At 47.8% G+C, this 18,929-nt stretch overlaps 2 protein-coding genes across 2 annotated transcripts in view; both read right to left on the bottom strand.

The window, feature by feature from the left end:
• LOC139172885 (scavenger receptor class F member 2-like) overlaps positions 1-3,469 on the bottom strand; it is a 74,641-nt gene extending 71,172 nt beyond the window's left edge. The window contains 1 exon segment of the mRNA XM_070762169.1: positions 3,145-3,469. Coding sequence (XP_070618270.1) covers positions 3,145-3,398 — 254 coding nt within the window. The 5' untranslated portion in view covers positions 3,399-3,469.
• A 12,494-nt stretch (positions 3,470-15,963) lies between these two features.
• The window catches only part of PRODH (proline dehydrogenase 1), a 42,025-nt gene continuing 39,059 nt past the window's right edge, over positions 15,964-18,929 (bottom strand). Inside the window, exon 14 of the mRNA XM_070762166.1 lies at positions 15,964-16,516. Within this exon, the coding sequence (XP_070618267.1) occupies positions 16,323-16,516 (194 nt within the window). The 3' untranslated portion in view covers positions 15,964-16,322. The remainder of the gene's footprint in view (positions 16,517-18,929) is intronic.

Here is an 18,929-nt window from a genome sequence, read left to right as displayed (position 1 = left end):
ACTTTAAGACTTCTGGACTTCAACTCACAGAATTCTGGGAGTTGAAGTCCACAAGTCAAACTTGCCATAAAAACATAGAAGATTGACGGCAGAAAAAGACCTCCTGGTCCATCAACTTTGCCCTTATACTATTTTCTGTATTTTATCTTAGGATGGATCTATGTTTATCCCAGGCATGTTTAAATTCAGTTACTGTAGTTTTACCAACCACGTCTGCTGGAAGTTTGTTCCGAGCATCTACTACTCTTTCAGTAGAATAATATTTTCTCACGTTGCTTCTGATCTTTCCCCCAACTAACCTCAGATTGTGCCCCCTTGTTTTTGGGTTCACTTTCCTATTAAAAACATTTCCCTCCCTAACCTTATTGAATCCTTTAACATATTTCAATGTTTTGATCATGTCCCCTCTTTCCCTTCTGTCCTCCAGACTAGACAGATTGAGTTCATGAAGTCTTTCCTGATAAGTTTTATGCTGAAGACCTTCCACACTTTTTGTAGCCCGTCTTTGGACCCATTCAATTTGATCAATATCTTTTTGTAAGTGAGGTCTCCAGTATTATTCCAAATGTGGTCTCACCAGCGCTCTATACTTGCCAAGTTTGAATAACTTCTGATTTAAGAAATTAAATAAAAAGCTGGCTTGGAGAATTCTGGGAGTTAAAGTCTACAAGTCTTAAAGTTGCCAAGTTTGAATACTTCTGATTTAAGAAATAAAACAAATGCATTTAGTTAAGAAATGGGCTCCAAGCTGCAGACACTTCTGCTCTTGCAAGCAAGCAAGCAAGCAAGCAAACCCCTCACCCCCCTCATTTGTGGATGAACCCCCCATTTCTCTAAAGTCTGCAGCCAAAGCCTCTTCGGGCGATTTGATAGCAACAGGAGCCCAGAATCTGCAGGGCAAGGACATTCTCCAAATGCCCACAAACAGCTTAAATTGCACCCTCTCCCTTTCCACGGGGGTTTTCTTCCATTGCAAAACCGACATTGTCTCGGTAGGAAAAATGTGGGCCAGAGAACTTGTGGTGGTGGTGGGAGGGGGGCTAGGGTGGAGAGGGGGTGCGAGGCTCAGCCAGAAATTCCACCGCAGAATCTCTGCAAAGGCGAAGGGAGCTTGTTTGCAAGACTTTAAATCAAAAACAGATGTAGCGTCTCTTTCCACAGGGTTTTAGGTTACACTTGGAAGGGGATGGTTGGGGATGGGGGTTGGGGGCCGCGCCGCCTTAGTTGTTATTCTTTTGAACCTGGTGGAAAAAAAAGAGGGGAAAATCTTATTGGGTCTCCCAAAACCTCGGCGCCTGCCTTTTATCTGGTCCCCCCCCCCTTCATTCTGGAAATCTTGCACTCGCGGCCCAACATGGCTGTCAGCGAACAATCGGGGGGGGGGAGCGGGGGGGGCGGTTTGGCAAAGAGGAAGAAGAGACCGAAATCCGCTTTCTCAGCCGGGATGCACGGATGGGTTAGCGCAGCAGAAAGCGGGTTTTGCTGGGGGAGGGCGGGAGAGAGAGAGAGACCGACAGACAGAGAGAAAGATGAAAATGAAAGAGAGAGAGAGAGAAAGAGAGGGAAAGAGAGGGAAAGAGAGCCAGACAGAAAAAGAAAGAGAGAGAAAGAGAGAGAGAGCGAGAAAGGGAGGGAGAGAAAGAAAGAAAGAGAGAGAGACAAAAGAGACAGTCAGAGAGTAAAAGAAAGACAAGAAAGAGCGAGAGAAAGAAAGAAAAAGAGCGAGAGAAAGAGAGAAAAAGAGACAAAGAAAGAGAGAGAGAGACAAAAAAGACAGACAGACAGAGAGAAAGAAAAGGAGAGAAGAGAAAGAGAGAGAAAGAAAGAGGAGAGAGAGACAATGAGAGAAAGACAAAAGAGAGAGAGAGGCAAAGAAAAAGGAGAGAAAGAGACACAAATAGAGAAAGAGAGACAAAAAAAGACACACAGAGAGGAAGAGAAAGAGAAGAAGAAAGAGAGAGAGAAAGAGAGGGGGGGAGAGGGGGGGCGGAGGGGAGGCTGGGTTGCTGCTATCCCCCTTCCCTCGGAATTTAAACCCAAGGCTTCTAAGAGGGCTGCCGTTAGCGACCCTGCAAGGGGCGCCCACCAGCCAGGGCTCCTGCCCTCCTCAACCGGGTCTATAAACTCAGGAGACCCTCTTTCTCTCCCCACCCCCAGGACAAATGGGCTCCCTCCGGACCTCTCCGGGAAGAAGAGGCGCCTGGACCAAAACTCGCTCGGGGCTGCGGCGTGTCAAAATGCGCTCGGGACACGGGAGGAGGGAGAAGGGAGTGTCTGTCAACGGCTGGGGAGTGGGTGAGCCTCGCCGCGTGGGGGGGGGGACCCTCCACCGGCTCCTCCTGGCCTTTGGGCGCGCGGGGGGGGTTTTTGCTTCCGTTATTTGGCTGGAGATCCCCGCCGACCACTCCGGTTCCGCAGCCCCCCCAACACAGAGCGGAAAGGTCGGCCCCCTTCTCAGCCTGGGAGGGAATTTATTTAATTTAATTATTTTTCTACTTAAAAAAGTCTTTTTTAAGTTTCCACATATAAAAATAGAAAGAAAAGGGGGAAAATTAAACAAACAGAACATTAAAAAAACCATGATAAACTGATAAATGAACATATAAACTTAAACAACATACAGAACGTATTAAGTTTCAGGAGTCTTCTTTATACGCACATAGATAGTCATTTGCTTCTCCTCAATTAATATTTTCTTTCACTGGGTACATACAGTATATTTATTTGTTATACAGAAGACATAATTTGTCAACCATGTTGTTGACTATCACTCTCAAGCGACCTAATATTAGGTATTTGCATCTAATGAGTGGAATGGTGGGTTTGTTAAATTCCCACAATTTAATTTAATGTTTATTAAATGTATAGGCCGCCCAACTCTTTCCGGGCGGCGACCAACAATTAAAAAGAGTGAAAACCTTCCCATCTCCTTGACCGGAGCCAGATGGGAAGGGGCATCGGCGTTTCCCGGGACTCCAAGTTGGGGACGGGGAGGCCAAGACGGCGCACACAACCTTCCCGCCAACTCTGGCCGGGATGAAGCGGGTTTCCCCCCAACCCAAAGCCCGGCACCGAGGACCAGCGAGCGCATCCCCGCTTCCCTTCCCATCCCGCTTCTCTGCCAAGGGAGCGCCTGCCTCTTACCCCGGCGCCGGACAGACGTTCCTCCCGCGGGGACTCAGCTCCTGCGCGGCCGCGCCGGTCCAGAAAAGCAGCAGCAGCAGAAACGGCGGGCCGAAGGGCAGGAGCGCCCGGCTGGCCCCGCAGCCGGCGAGCCGGGCCCTCGGTGGCGTCTCCATGCGTAAAGAGCTGCGCTCTCCACCGGCCCTCCTGGGGCAGCTCGCCTCCCCGACGGCGGCGGCGGCTCCTCCTCCTCCTCCGCCTGCTTGCTCCAGCATCCCGGCCGGAAGCGAGAGGGCGAGAGCCGCCGCCGCCGCCCCCTCGCCCCTCGCCCAGGCGGGGGCGGCCAGCCAGCAAACGCTGCCCCGTGCGCCCTAGCCGGCCAGGCGCTTTTGGGAACGCGGAGGGCGCGTCGTTGCCACGGGCTGGAGAGCTGTGGCCGCGCAAGGAGAGAGAAGGGAGGCAGTCAGAGAGGGAGAGAAGGAGGGAGGGAAGCCCCGGACCATCCCGCCCTGGCCGGTAGGAGCAGAACCACCGGCCGCCGAGATCTCCTCTCCGCAGCTTGGTGGGTTACGATTCGCCTGGAAGCGGCGGTTGCGCGGGTAGAGTGTGAACCCTTTTGCCCTGCCGGACTTTTGCAGGCGTGGCTGGGACTGGATGCCCGGGACTGGCCGGTGCAGATTTGTGGGATTTCTCCCCCCCCCCAACGACCCATCCTCAGTGCCCGGAATTAATTCTCCGAAGGCTTAAAACTAAAACTAACTGGGTTTTAAGAAGAGGGACGTTCACAGAAAGGGAAGCCCCAAGAATTCAGGGAAACTATTTATTACTTACTTACATTTGTCAAGCATGTATAGAATAATAGTAATTTATAAAAAACATCACATAAGTTTTTAAAAAGTGAGGATAAAAGAGGACTGTAGATCAGTGTTTCCCAACCATGGCAACTTAAAGATATTTGGACTTCAACTCCCAGAATTCCCCAGCCAGCAAATGCTGCCTGGGGAATTCTGGAAGTTGAAGTCCAGATATCTTCAAGTTACCAAGATTGGGAAACACTGCTGTAGACAGTCTAAGGCTAAAATTATAGGGGGTGTTGGAGAAGAAAATACAGAGTCGGGCAATGTATTTTGTTATGATTCTGCATATCTTGGTCAACTGGCATCTGTCTTTCCAAAGGGAGGGAGGAGGGAGAGTTTGAGAAAGTTCTAGTTCTGGAGGGGGTTGGACTAGATAGATTGATTGATTGGTTGATTAATCGGATTTATATGCCGCCCCTCTCCAAGGACGCAGGGCAGCGGTGGGCTACGAGCCGGAACGCTAAATTGCACTCGCCGCCACGGCTCGTAAGTTCTTGCGGGACCAGCGTGATTTTGCTGTTGCACCTGTGAAGGTAGCTAAGTTGCGCAGGTAAAACCTTGCTGAAACATGGGCGCAATTTTGCTACCTCCACAGGTGCAGCAGCAAAAATTGCACTGGTCCCACAAGAACTTATGAGCCGCAGCGGCGAGCGCAATTTAGCGTTTTGGCCCGTAGCCCACTGCTGACTCAGGGCGGTTTACAATATATACAGTATATGTAATTTATATCAAAACCCAATTAATTAAAATTAAGAATCAAATCTAAAAACTAAAAACCAATAAAAATGCACACATATTCATCCTATCAACAAACCCACTATACATTCATCGGCCAGAGGGCAGAATCTAATGGCCCCAAGCTTAGCGACATAGGCGAGTCTTTAAACTCTTATGAATGGCGAGGAGGGTGGGAGCAACACGAATCTCTGGGGGTAGCTGATTCCAGAGGGCCGGGCCCCCACAGAGAAAGCTCTTCCCCTAGGCCCTGCCAAGCAACATTGTCTAGTTGATGGGACCTGGAGAAGGCCTCACCGGTCTCTGGGATTCATGCGGCAGGATGAATGTAGATGACCTACAAGGTCCCTTCCAACTCTAATAAGAATCTAATCTGTTTATTTGTTTGTCAAAAACATGTACAAGATACCAGGTATACAGGCATAAACATAAGCAAAGTAAGTACTCATAAATGAGGACAATAAGACAGTAGGCACGCTGCTGCACTTATGCACGCCCCTTACAGACCTCTTAGAAACAGGGGGAGAGAGCGACTGTAGGCAGTCTAAGGTTAAAGATTTTGGGGTTTGGGGAAGAAACCAGAGAGTCTGGTAGAGCATTCCAGGCATCTAAGGCAGAATCCAAGCGTGGGGGTCTCCAACCTTGGTGACTTTCAGCCTCGGAGGACTTCAACTCCCAGAATTCCTCAACCAGCAAAGATTGGAGACCCTTGCCTTAAACAGCTTGGCCTCTGGAAACCCAGCTTTTGTCCCTCCACCCCCCCCAAACTTGGCCTGTGGTGGCCCTCAGCTGCTCTGTCTAGGAAACTAAGCAGGCTTGGGCCTCTCCAACATTTGGAGAAGACGCTTCCTGGAAATTCCAAGGCTTTGCACTAACTGGGAAGTCAAGCCACACTGCTTTTGTCCCAGGAGATGACAGCTGATCCTCCGAGGAGCCTTTTGGATGAAAGACCAAACAGGATCCTAGAACAGTCCAACACTTCCCTCCTTAGGTTACATAGAAACATAGAAGATTGACGGCAGAAAAAAGACCTCCTGGCCCATCTACTCTGCCCTTATACTATTTCCTGTATTTTATCTTAGGATGGATATATGTTTATCCCAGGCATGTTTAAATTCAGTGACTGTGGATTTACCAACCATGTCTGCTGGAAGTTTGTTCCAAGCTTCAAATAATATTTTCTCACATTGCTTCTGATCTAGATTGTGCCCCTTGTTCTTGTGTTCACTTTCCTATTAAAAATACTTCTCCCCTGAACCTCATTTAACCGTTTAACATATTTAAATGTTTCAATCATGTCTCCCCTTTCCCTTTGTCCTCCAGACTATACAGATTGAGTTCATGAAGTCTTTCCTGATAGGTTTTATGCTTAAGACCTTCCACCATTTTTGTTGCCCGTCTTTGGACCCGTTCAATTTGATCCATATATTTTTGTAGGTGAGATCTCCAGAACTGAACACAGTATTCCAAATGGGGTCTCACCAGCACTCTATCACAATCTCCGTCTTCCTGCTGTTATATCTCTAGCTTTGCAGACAAGCATCCTCCTTGCTTTCCCTACCACCCGACCACACAGTTCACCCATTTTGAAATTGTCAGAAATCACAACCCCTAAATCTTTCTCTTCTGAAGTTTTTGCTAGCACAGAACTGCCAATACAATACTCAGATTGAAGATTCCTTTTTCCCAAGTGCATTATTTTACATTTGGAAACATTAAACTGCAGTTTCCATTGCACTGACCACTTATCTAGTAAAGCTAGATCATTTGCCATATTGCAGATGCCTCCAGGAATATCAACCCTATTGCACAATTTAGAGTCATTGGCAAATAGGCAAACCTTCCCTACCAAACCTTCCCCTATGTCACTCACAAACATATTAAAAGAATAGGACCCAGAACAGACCCTTGTGGCACACCGCTTGTAACCAGGCTCTGCTCAGAATACTGGCCATTAACAACAACTCTCTGATGTCTAGTCTTCATCCAGCTGCAAATCCACTGAACTATCCAGGGATTAAATCCAATCTTCACTAACTTATCTATCAGCTCTTTATGTGGAACTGTATCAAAGGCTTTGAGGAAGTCCAGATAGGCAATATCCATGGCACCACCTTCATCCAACACCTTTGTGACATAGTCAAAGAAATCAACGAGATTAGTCTGATATGATATGCCTTCAGTAAAGCCGTGCTGATTTGGGTCCAATAAGTTATTGGTTATTAGGTGCTGATTTATCCTCTTTTTGAGTAGAGTCTCTATCATTTTAACTACAACTGATGTCAAGCTAACTGGCCTGTAGTTACCAGCTTCTTCTCTACTGCCCTTCTTGTGGATAGGCACAACACTGGCCATTCTCCAATCATCAGGAACTTGTCCTGTTAAAAGGGATTGGTTAAACAAATCAGTCAGTGGGGTAGCAATGACAAATCTGAGTTCTTTAAGAACTCTGGGGTGGATGTCATCTGGACCTATTACCTTATTTGTCTTCCTTCCTTCCTTCCTTCCTTCCTTCCTTCCTTCCTTCCTTCCTTCCACCTTTCTCTTTCATTCTTTCCTTGCCTTCTCTTTCCTCCCTCCCACCCTCTCCTTCCTTTCCTTCCCCCCTCCCTCCCTCATTTCCCTTCCTTTCCCTTCCTTTCCTTTCCTTCCTTCCTTCCTCCCTCCCTCCCTTCCTTCTTTCCTTCTGTCTCTTTCTTTTCTTTCCTCCCTTCCCTTCTGTTTCCTCTCCTGCCCTCTCCTTCTTTTCCTTCCTTCCCTCCTTCCAACCTTCCCTCCTTTCCTTCCTTCTCTTTCTTTCCCTCCTCCCTCCCTCCATTTCCTGCCAGCCTGCCCCCAATTCACAGGACAGTTTAAAACAAATGTGAATGTAACTGTCCAAGAAGCTACACTAGACTGCATGGGGTAAGAGGGTCTTTGTGGAGGGGGGCACATTTTCTTCTGGCAGGCAGCCTGGGATCAGACAGAGAGAGATAAACAACTGGCATTCCTTGGCTGGATTCACATATGTATGGAAAGGTCTCCTTTTCTGAGACCACCATTTGTTCAAGCCCCAGTTGGATAGCTGTCCCCTGCATCACCCAGCAAGCCACGCAGCAGCTTCACACATGGGAATCCCTCTGTCCAGAGAGGCTGAAAAAGTGACCTTCACTCCCTATTTACATCTGGCTCCAGGCATCGTTGGAGCAGGTCATAAACTGTCAGTACTATGTATGATATGTTGGGTTATAAAACCATCTGCTACAACGTCCTTCCTGTCAACGACTACTTCAGTTTCAACCACAACAACACAAGAGCACACAACAGATACAAACTTAAAGTAAACCGCTCCAAACTCAACTGCAGGAAATGCTAGTAACCGAATAGTTGATTCATGGAACTCACTACCAGACTCTGTAGTATCATCACCTAAATCGCAAAACTTTACCCTTTGACTGTCCACTATTGACCTCTTCCGATTCCTAAGAGGTCAGTAAGGGGCGTGCATAAGTGCACCAGCATGGCTTCCATCACCTGTCCTAATGTTTCTCTTTTACTATTACCATGTGTATAAATATTGTTATATCTTTGTATACCACCAATACATACTTGACAAAACAAACAAATAAAAATTAATAAATGTATGTTTAAGTGATATATCTTTAAGAGAAGTGTGCCTGTTGGCCATAAGAGGGAGATAACGGAGTTCCTGTTTGGGGGAGTATTTCTGATAGTTACTGTATGTATAGAACTGTGTGATGATGTATCTGGTTTGTATTTAATATTTGGGGTTATATTTGTGATTTTGATTGTATAGATATTATTCTACTGTATATCTATGTATAATATATATATATATTTATATTTGCAACCCAATTGCCGAGCTCACACACACACACAAGGCGGTAGGAAAACCAGGTAGAATGCTTGGCTGCATAGCTAGAGGTATAACAAGCAGGAAGAGGGAGATTGTGATCCCACTGAACAGAGCGCTGGTGAGACACCATTTGGAATAATACTGTGTTCAGTTCTGGAGACCTCACCTACAAAAAGAGATGGATAAAATTGAACGGGTCCAAAGACGGGCTACAGAAAAGGTGGAAGGTCTTAAGCATCAAACTTATCAGGAAATGGATGCCAAGTGTATCGGTGGTTATTGAGGCAGGCAGGATTCCCTTGAGTACCATTTGTTGGGATCCAGGGAAAGGGAGGGTTTGGCCTTCTCTTTCTGCTCAAGATCCCCAATTGGGGGGCCACTGTGTGACACAGAATACTGGACTTGATGGGCTTTGGCCTGATTCATCAGGGCTCTTCTTAGGTTCTTACGTAAGGAAAGAGGAAGAAGGAAGGAAGGAACAAAAGAAAGGAAGGGAAGGGAAAGGAGGAAGGGAGGAAAGAAGGAGGAAGGGAGGGAAGGAAATGGAGTAGAAGGAGGGAGGGAGAAAAAAGAAGGAAGGAAGGAAGAAGAGAAAAGAAAGGAAGGGAAAGGAGCAAGGGAGGGAGGAAGGAAGGAGGGAAAGAAGGGGAGGGAGGGAGAAAAGAGAAGGGAAAAAAGGAAGGAAGGAAGCTGCATCAACAGAGGGAGAGTATCAACATACATACATACATACATACATACATACATACATACATACATACATACATACATGATGAATGCTACGGGAACTAAGTATGTCTAGCCTAAGACAGAAAAGGACTAGGGGTGACCTGATAGCTGTCTTCTAGTACTTGAGGAGCAGTCATAGAGATGAACCTAACACCCAAAGCACCTGAAGGCAGGACAAGAAGTAATAGGTGGGAGAGATCCAACTAAGGAAGAATTTCCTGATACTGACAACAATTAACCAGTGGGTATTCCATTGTTGGAGGTCTTCAATGAAAGATTGGACAGCTATCGATCTGGGATGACATAGGTCCCTTCCAGCCTGTTTTCTCTTCTCTTCCCTCCGCGTCTCATCTTGTCTCTTCTCTTCTTGTCTCTTCTCTCTCTCTTCTCTCTTCTCTTCTTTCTCTCTCTTCTCTCTTCCCTTCCCCTCCCTTCCTCTCTTCTTTTATTTTCCCTTCCCTTTCTCTCTTCTCTTCTCTTCCATTCCTGTCCTCTCCTGTCCTCTCCCCTCTTTATATTATACTCAATATTCTCTAAATTCTGACCAGTTGTACTTGCAGTTTTTACTTTTGGATATTCTAGTTTAGTTTGATTTAGTTTCCCAAGCATGTATGAGAAAGTAAGTATAAGTATGAAAATAACATATAAATATGTAAGTATAAACAGGTATAGGTATATACATAAGAAATGAGTACAAATAAATGGGAACAGTAGGACAGGGATGGTAGGTACACTAGTGCATTTATGCATACCCCCTTACAGACTTCATAGAAATGGGGTTAAAGTTTTTGGGGTTTCAGGATGTAAGAAGAGTCAAGTAACGTATTCCAGGCCTTGACCATTCTGTTGCTGAAGTCGGATTTTCTGCAATCAAGCTTGGAGCAGTTTACCTTGAGTTTGAATTTATGGTTTGCCTGGGTATTACTGCGATTGATGCTGAAGTAGTCGTTGACAGGTAGGACATTTGCACCAGACAATTTTGTGTACTAAGCCTCAGGGGTGGGTTCTAACTTACCTCGCTGCTGGTTCGCTTCCTGGCAGAAGGAAAAAAAATCAGCAAAAAAAGTCAACCCCCTCAACCAATCAACCAACCAACAAACAGATAACTAACTAACTAACTGACTGACTAACTAACTAATTAACTAACTAACTACTAACTAACTACTAACTAACTACTAACTAACTACTAACTAACTAACTACTAACTACTAACTAACTACAAACAAAGTAAGTAACTAACTAACAAGTCTGTGGAGAGAGGCGGCATACAAATTTTATTTAATAACTAACTAACTAACTAACTAACTAACTAACTAACTAACTAACTAACTAACTAACTAACTAACTCAGTGATTTTCAACCTTTTTTGAGCCACGGCACATTTTTTACATTTACAAAACCATGGGGCATATTGAGGGGGGGGGGGTTGGACAAAAAAATTCTCTCTCTCTTCCTCCCTTTCGCTCTACAGTATTTCTCTCTCCCTCCCTCTTTCTCTCCCTTTCTTTTCTCTCTCTACATCCCTTTCTTTCTCTCTTCCTTCCTTCCTCTTTTTTGCTCTCTTTCTCTCTCTCCCTCCCTACCTCCCTGTCTTTATCTCTCCCACCTTCCCTCCCTCTCTCTCTCTCTCTCTCTTTCTCTCTCTTTCTCTCTCTCTCTTGCTCTCTCTCTCATTCTCTTTCTTTTTCTCTTTCTTTCTCTGTCTTTCTCTTTCTTTCTTTCTCTCTCTCTCATTTTCTTTCTCTCTCTCTTGCTTTCTTTCTCTCTCTGAGCTTCACGGCACACCTGACCATGTCTCACGGCACACTAGTGTGCCGCGGCACACTGGTTGAAAAACACTGAACTAACTAATAAATAAATATGGCGCTGTCCATGGACCGGTACCAACAGAATCAGCTTCATGATGTCACCAGTGACTTGCTACTGGTTCTGTAGAATCCAACTGGGAGGAACCCACTTTTGCTATGATTAGGTCGGACGGGTGGTGTAATCCTCCTATTTTTATTTTCAGATCTTCACGACTTCTGCCCTCTCTATGCAACCTGATGGATTGATAGACAGAGTTCACTTTCTGATTTTCAGAGAGAGAACGTTTTAGGAGCTGCTGGCTTTTCATTCCATTAAAACAGTGGTGGCGAACCTTTTTTTCCTTGGGTGCTGAAAGAGCATGCGCACATGCTATCACACATGTACAAATGGCCATGCCCATAATTCAATGCTTGGGGAGGGCGAAAAGAGTTTCTTCCATCTTCTGGAGACCCTCTGGAGGCTGGAAACAGCTTGTTTCCCAACTTCTGCTGGGCCCAGTAGGCTCGTGTTTTGCCCTACCCAGGCTCCAAAGGCTGGAGCTGGGGGAAGGGTAAAAACGCCCTCCCCCATCCCCCTGAAGGCTCTCTGGAAGCCAAAAACGCCCTGCCAGAGCCTCCGTGTGAACCAAAAATCAGCTGGCCAGCACACACATGCACGTTGGAGCTGAGCTAGGGCAACGCCTCGCATGCCGACAGAAATGGCTCCGTGTGCCACCTGTGGCACCCGTGCCATAGATTCGCCATCACTGATCTAGATTATCCAGGTCCAAAATTTTAAGCCTGGTAGCATAATTCTCCCATTTGTATTTTCAGATCTTCACGACTTCTGCCCTCCCTATGCAACATGCCCATCTGATGGATTGATAGACAGAGTTCACCTTCTGATTTTATGAGAGAGAAGGTTTTATGACCTGCTCGCCTTTCATTGCACTGAAAGATGTCTTCTCCTGCACCAAAAGCGCAGGAAAGTCCCTGCCTTCTGCTTTTTGGCGTTTTAAGATTCTGTCATGCAGATTAATGCTGGTTTCTCCTATAGCTGGGCTATCTGGAATGGAGTGGTGCTCTGCCCTTTAGTGGACATCTTTTGGATTGCAGGCTGAAGCAATAGCAGTAGCTATTAGAATATAACACGCACCAGAATATAAGACACACCTTAGTTTTTGGGGAGGAAAATAGGGAGAAGAATCTGCTTACCAGGTATTCATCTGGCTAGCATCCTTAGTCAGCACATTACTTTATCCCTGGTTAAGGGCTTAAAAATAGTTATTCAGAGAGAGTAACTATGAAAGAGCTTGCAAACAATGGATTATAATAATTATTCAGAGAGAGTAACAATGAAAGAGCTTGCAAGCAATGGATTATAATAATTATTCAGAGAGAGTAACAATGAAAGAGCTTGCAAACAATGGATTATAATAATTATTCAGAGAGAGTAACTATGAAAGAGCTTGCAAACAATGGATTATAATAATTATTCAGAGATAGTAACAATGAAAGAGCTTGCAAGCAATGGATTATAATAATTATTCAGAGAGAGTAACAATGAAAGAGCTTGCAAGCCCTTCATGGCATCGGACCAGAATATCTCCGAGACCGCCTTCTGGAACACAAATCCCAGCGTCCGGTTAGGTCCCATAGAGTTGGCCTTCTCCGGCTCCCGTTGACTAAACAATGTTGTTTGGCGGGACCCAGCAGAAGAGCCTTCTCTGTGGTGGCCCCGATCCTCTGGAACCAGCTCCCCCTGGAGATTAGAACTGCCCCCACCCTCCTTGCCTTTCGTAAACTCCTTAAAACCTACCTCTGCCATCAGGCATGGGGGAATTGAGACATCTCCCCCGGGCCTATACAGTTTATGCATGGTATGTTTGTGTGTATGTTTGCTTTTAATAATGGGGTTTTTAGTGTTTTTTAAATTATTAGATTTGTTGTACATTGTTTTATTGTTGCTGTAAGCCGCCCCGAGTCTATGGAGAGGGGCAGCATACAAATCTAATAAATAAATAAGCCAGTAAGAGCTGAGAACATCATTGGAGCTGGAAAGAAACATTTGGAGCAAGTAGAACAATGGAAAAAAATCCTGCAAAGACTTAGGGCTTGGAAAACATTCTTTGCAGAGAGTAACAATGAAAGAGCTTGCAAGCTGGTAAAAGATGGGAACATTGTTAGCACCTGGTTAGGGCTGGAAAGAAACTTACTCAGAGTAAGTTAGAGCAATGAAAAAACCCTGCAAAGACTTGGAAAATATTCTTGGCAGAGAGAAACAATGAAAGAGCCTGTAAGGTAAGAGCTGGGAAGGTCGTTAGCAGCTAGTTAGGGCTAGGGTGGGGGTGGGGAAGCTACATTTCAGAGTATAAGACGCACCCAAATTATCAGCCCCTTTTAGGGAGGAAAAGGGTGCATCTTATACTCCGAAAAATATGGTGTATACACATTAACAGAGTTGGAAGGGGCTTATAGGTCATCTAGTCCAACCCCCAACCCAAGCAGACCCTCCATTGCTGACATATGGCAGTCCTATCTCTTTTTGAAAGCTTCTAGTGATGAACCTCCTAGAACTTCCAAAGGCAACTTCTTCTAGCGATTGATGTCACTGTCAGAAAATTTCTCATTTCCAGGTTGAATCTCTCCTTGTTCAGTTTTCATCCATTGTTCCTTGTCTAGCCTCCAGTGCCTTGGAAAATAGCTTAAATTCTGCTGACTGCCAGCTGCCAGCAGTTCAAATCCCATCAGGCTTAGCCTTCCATCTTTCCAAGTTGGGTTGTTGTTGCCCCCAGATTGTTGGGGGGCAAGAGGCTGACTCTGCAAACTGTTTAGAGAGGGCTGTAAAAGCACTGTGAAACGGTATATAAGTCTAAGTGCTATTTCTATTGTGCTTTTCTTGCTTTGCTTGCTTGTGTTAATTTCCCCATGCCTGGCGGCAAAGATGAGTTTTTAATAACTTACGAAAGGCGAGGAGGGTGGGGGCAGTCCTAATCTCTGGGGGGAATTGGTTCCAGAGGGCCGGGGCCGCCACAGAGAAGGCTCTTCCCCTGGGTCCTGCCAGACGACATTGTTTAGTCGACGGGACCCAGAGGCCAACTCTATGGGACCTAATCAGCCGCTGGGATTCGTGTGGCAGAAGGCAGTCTTGGAGGTCTTCTGGTCCAATGCCTTGAAGGGCTTTATAGGTCATAACCAACACTTTGAATTGTGACCGGAAATTGATCGGCAGCCACTGCAGGCTGCAGAGTGTTGATGAGACACAGGCATATCTGGGGAGGCCCAAGGTTTGCATCATTTACAAACAATATAAGAGCCCCTCGATTTTTCATCTTGGACATTTATGGAGATGTTGAAGAGTCTTGGCCCAGGCTGGAACCTTGGGTACCCCCTGCATCTCAGCCCATTGCAAATCCATCATGTTATTCAAGGAGGCTGCGTCCACTTTCCCCCACCCCAATTAAAGTCTGACCATGCTGCACCCACAGCATTCTCTCCCTCCAGTAATCTAGCCAGGTTGTCAAAGCAAACTAAGATTTGCTTTGGTGCAAGTTGATTTTTAAAATAAATCCTTGCTGCCTTCTGAGAATTGACTTTCAGGGTGCCCAGGGGGGAAAACATTTTGAAATTCCCTGACATTTCCCTGTAACTTGCGATCTAGTTAAGGCACGGTCATAGATGATGTCATACCAAATGGCTAAGCCGTGGAGAAATATCGGTAGTTGAGGAAGCAGGTTGTTGCCAGTTATGCTCATTTTTGCTTGACTCGGCCAGACAGCGCAATTCGTGGTTTTTTTACATGATTTCCCCGACTTTTAAACATTTTAATATAGTTTGTTTTTACCCCGATTTATTCTATTTCCCCCCGATATTTCCTGACCCGTCGATTTCCCTGATAATTCCCTGATTTCCCAGGTTTGCTGGTCACCCTGACTTTACTCCTTTCTAAGCCCTTGCAAACTGTTGTGGTTGGCTCTGGCGCAGCTCCTGCCCCAGGGAATGTGGAGGTGGATGCAGGGGAAACTTCAACATGTCATCGGCCTGTGTTATTGCCGACAGAGTCAGTTCAGAGTTTAGTTTCCTCTGACAAAGAAGGTGGGAGTGACTTGGAAGAGGGGGGCTTGGCACACAGCCCAGGCAGTCAATCTCCATTATCTTCCATTGATTCAGATGAAGACATCTTGGACCCACGCAAGTGCAGAATTATGCGTAGAAGAAACCAAGTAAGGACATATTACAGGAGATAAGAGAGGCCACCTGTGTTTGGGTGGGGCTCCAGTAATTAGGGCTGCTGCTATAAATAGCACCGTGTGGGTTTGGCCGTTGTGGAAGAGTATCTGATCGCAATTCTTCAGGAATCCTGTGTTGCTGTTTTCTGGACTTTGTTGATTTTTCACGCTTTTGAAACCAAAGTAGAGCAACATGTGTGTGTGTGTGTGTGTGTGTCACTTCGTTGGAAGAAGAAGGGGTGTGAAGTTTCTTCACAGCTGCTAGCTAAGTATTTAATGACTGCTTAAGGGAAATTGTACAGACTACCCGGTTGTTTTGGGACGAGTGCTCTTTGCAATACAAAAAGAGTGCTTTGTTTATTTTGAATTTTGTGATAAAGAATATTGTTTTGAATTTTCAAACGTGTGTGTGTCTGAAATTTGTACCCTTGAATTTTCGAGAGGCTCCTACCAGAGAGCACGGCAGAACACAAACCTTCTTGATTCACTTATAAACTGTGGCTAGATTGATGGCGGTTTTGGAAGAGCTGCCAACCTCAAGAGAAAAGGGGAGGGTGGACGACGCGATCTTATCCAGAGACCGACCAGAACTTCAAAGGCTGTCCTGGGGAAAAAGCTCTTCTGCAACCCAGGTGTCACTCAAGCAGTTGCTGAAAAGAATTTTATTGGTACAGCCACCTTCATTCCCAGGGAAGCACAAACGGAAGAGCAAGGAGTTGATCAAGGGCATCTGGAGAAGGCGATTCTGAACCCCGTCACTCCGCAGCCTAGAATACCCAGTGACAGACCTGGGAGATGGCAACGGGGTGGTGCCACAAAGGGCGTATTATGTTAGTGTGGCTGCTACACTCGGAGCTCCTGTTGGCAGGCTCCCAAGAAGCTGTGCCACTTTGGCACCGGGAGGCGAGAGAGAATCCGGTCAGCCAGCAAGGGAGCATCTACAACTTGGTCCGGGTAGCGTCTCTGTCCAAGCAGTTCCAGTGTCGAGGCAGCTGGAGACAAGTATTTAAGGGGGGCTCGGTGCGTGGAAGAGGGCCCCCGCCAACAGACGCCTCTTCAGCTCAGTCCAGAGCAGCTGCTGCTCCTCCCCTGCTCGCGCCAGGAGGCCTCGGTTCTCCTGGGCTCTCCTGGACAGGTAAGGCAGGACCTCCTTCACGGGGCCGTACGGGACATATTTATACACCGGGAAGCCGGCTTGACCTGGAGGGAGGAGAGAACCCAAGAAGTCAATTGGTTGCACCTTGTCAACTCAGCCTGTCCTAGAACATAAGAACATGTATGTATGTTTGGTTTTACAATAAGGTTTTTTTAGCTGTTTTAGTATTGGATTTACATGCTGTTTTTTATTACTGTTGTTAGCCGCCCCGAGTCTACGGGGAAGTTCGCCAGGAGTCAGCGGAGAAGCGCGCGCCTGTTTTAAAACGATCGGAGCCGGCCTGGGGGGGCTTTCCAGCAGCCCCCGAGCCCGGGTTGGGGGCTCGGGGGTTGCTGGAAAGCCCCCCCAGGTCGGCTCCGATCGTTTTAAAACAGGCGCGCGGCTTCTCCACTGACTCCTGGCGAACTTCCCGGGCGAATGGCGGGTGAGCGGCGAAGGGCGGGCGAACGGCGGGTGGCCGGGCGAAGGGCGGGCGAGCGGCGAAGGGCGGGTGGACGGGCGAATGGCGGGCGAGCGGGTGCTGGGGGGTCTTCGCCCTCCCGCCAGCAAGAGGGGGAAGACCCAGGGAAGCCGCCCAGCAGCTGATCTGCCCGGCGCCATCTACGCATGCGTGCCCATAGAAAAAAAAGGCACGCATGCGCAGATGGTGTTTTGACTTCCGGGTTGAAAAATCGCAAATTAGCCTGTTCGCAATGGTCGGGAATGCAATAACCGGGGGATCACTGTACAGTGATCTCTCGGTTAGCGCGGGGGTTACGTTCCAAGACCTCCCGCGCTAACCGATTTCCGCGTTATATTGGATGCGGAAGTAAAACCACCATCTGCGCATGTGCGCCATTTTTTTCATGGCCGCACATGCGCAGATGGTGGAGTTTGCGTGTGGGCGGCGGGGAAGACCAAGGGAAGATTCCTTCAGCCGCCCAACAGCTGATCTGCTCCGCAGCGCGGAAGCAGCGAGGAGCCGAAGATGGGGTAAAGGCAAAGGGGAAACCCCATCTTCGGCTCCTCGCTGCTGCCGCGCTGCGGAGCGGATCAGGTGTTGGGCGGCTGAAGGAACCTTCCCTTGGTCTTCCCGCCAGATCACTTGCCGCTTGCCGCTTGCCAGTCCACACACGCCCCCCTGGATGAGCGGCCCCGCATGGCCCCAGCGCCGGACTCCGTTGCCGAACGGCGAAACCGGAAGGGGCGAGGTGGGGGAGAACGGGAGGCTCAGCATTCCGGCAGTCGCAGCGCTGGCTGTCAACTTTTCTTTTTAGCACTGGGGAGGCAAGTCAGCTCCTGCCCAGTTTTAAAAAGAAAAGTTGACAGCCAGCGATTGTTCCGCTGCCGCCAGCATGGAGCCCACGGGGGATTCGCCTTCCTCCCACCCGCAGCCGAGACTGATCGTGGGCTCCTTCGCAACCTCGGAGAGCTTCCAGGGCATGAAAGCTCACGAAAACCAGGAAGCTCTCCGAGGTTGCGAAGGAGCCCACGATCAGTCGGCTGCCGGCGGGAGGAAAGCGAATCCCCCGTGGGCTCCATGCTGGCGGCAGCGGAACAATCGCTGGCTGTCAACTTTTCTTTTTAAAACTGGGCAGGAGCTGACTTGCCTCCCCAGTGCTAAAAAGAAAAGTTGACAGCCAGCGCTGCGACTGCCGGAATGCTGAGCCTCCCGTTCTCCCCCACCTCGCCCCTTCCGGTTTCGCCGTTCGGCAACGGAGTCCGGCGCTGGGGCCATGCGGGGCCGCTCATCCAGGGGGGCGTGTGTGAATGCCACGGGGCTGGGCTCGGCTCCCCCCTCGGCTCCCCCCCTTACCAGCCCCGCCGCGGAAGGCTCCATTCTGTTCCCTGCTGGCCCGATTGAGCGGCCGGCGGTCTCCATTCAGGGAACAGACGTCCACCCCCTCCTCGGAGTCCCCGGCACCCAGCGTCCCCACGCCGCCTCCACCTCCCGGTAATGCGCCCGACCTCTGCCTCTCTCTTTCTCTCTCATATACCACGCCGGCAACAGGGAGAGAAAGAGAGAGAGAACTAGCGTGGACTTATTTTTTATTTTTTAATATTTTATTTTTTAAATTAATATTTTTTGAAAAACCGCGTTGCAGCGTTTCGCGCTAATCGAGAACGCGCAAATCGAGGGACCACTGTATATAGTATTAGAAAAATCAAATGATGGTAATATAGACATAATACTACAGAAAATAAAAAACGGGACTGCCACAATCATCCCTGTTATGCTGGGCTTCTCATTAATAGCCCCCAGTGAGAGAGGAATGCAAAGTCAAACACACGCACACCAGCACAGAAGAAATAAAAGTAGTTTATCTGGAACAGTGTTAAAAGCACACATGTTTAAGCAGAGTCAAAACAGGCGCGCCGCTTGTCCGCTGACTCCTGGCGAACTTCCCCGCTTTAGGAGTCAGCGGAAAAGCGGCGCACCTGTTTTAAAACGATCGGAGCCGGCCTGGGGGGGCTTTC

This window comes from Erythrolamprus reginae, chromosome 10 (assembly GCF_031021105.1).
Source record: "Erythrolamprus reginae isolate rEryReg1 chromosome 10, rEryReg1.hap1, whole genome shotgun sequence".
Taxonomy (NCBI): Eukaryota; Metazoa; Chordata; class Lepidosauria; order Squamata; family Dipsadidae; genus Erythrolamprus; species Erythrolamprus reginae.
This window is presented reverse-complemented; position numbering and strand designations above follow the sequence as displayed.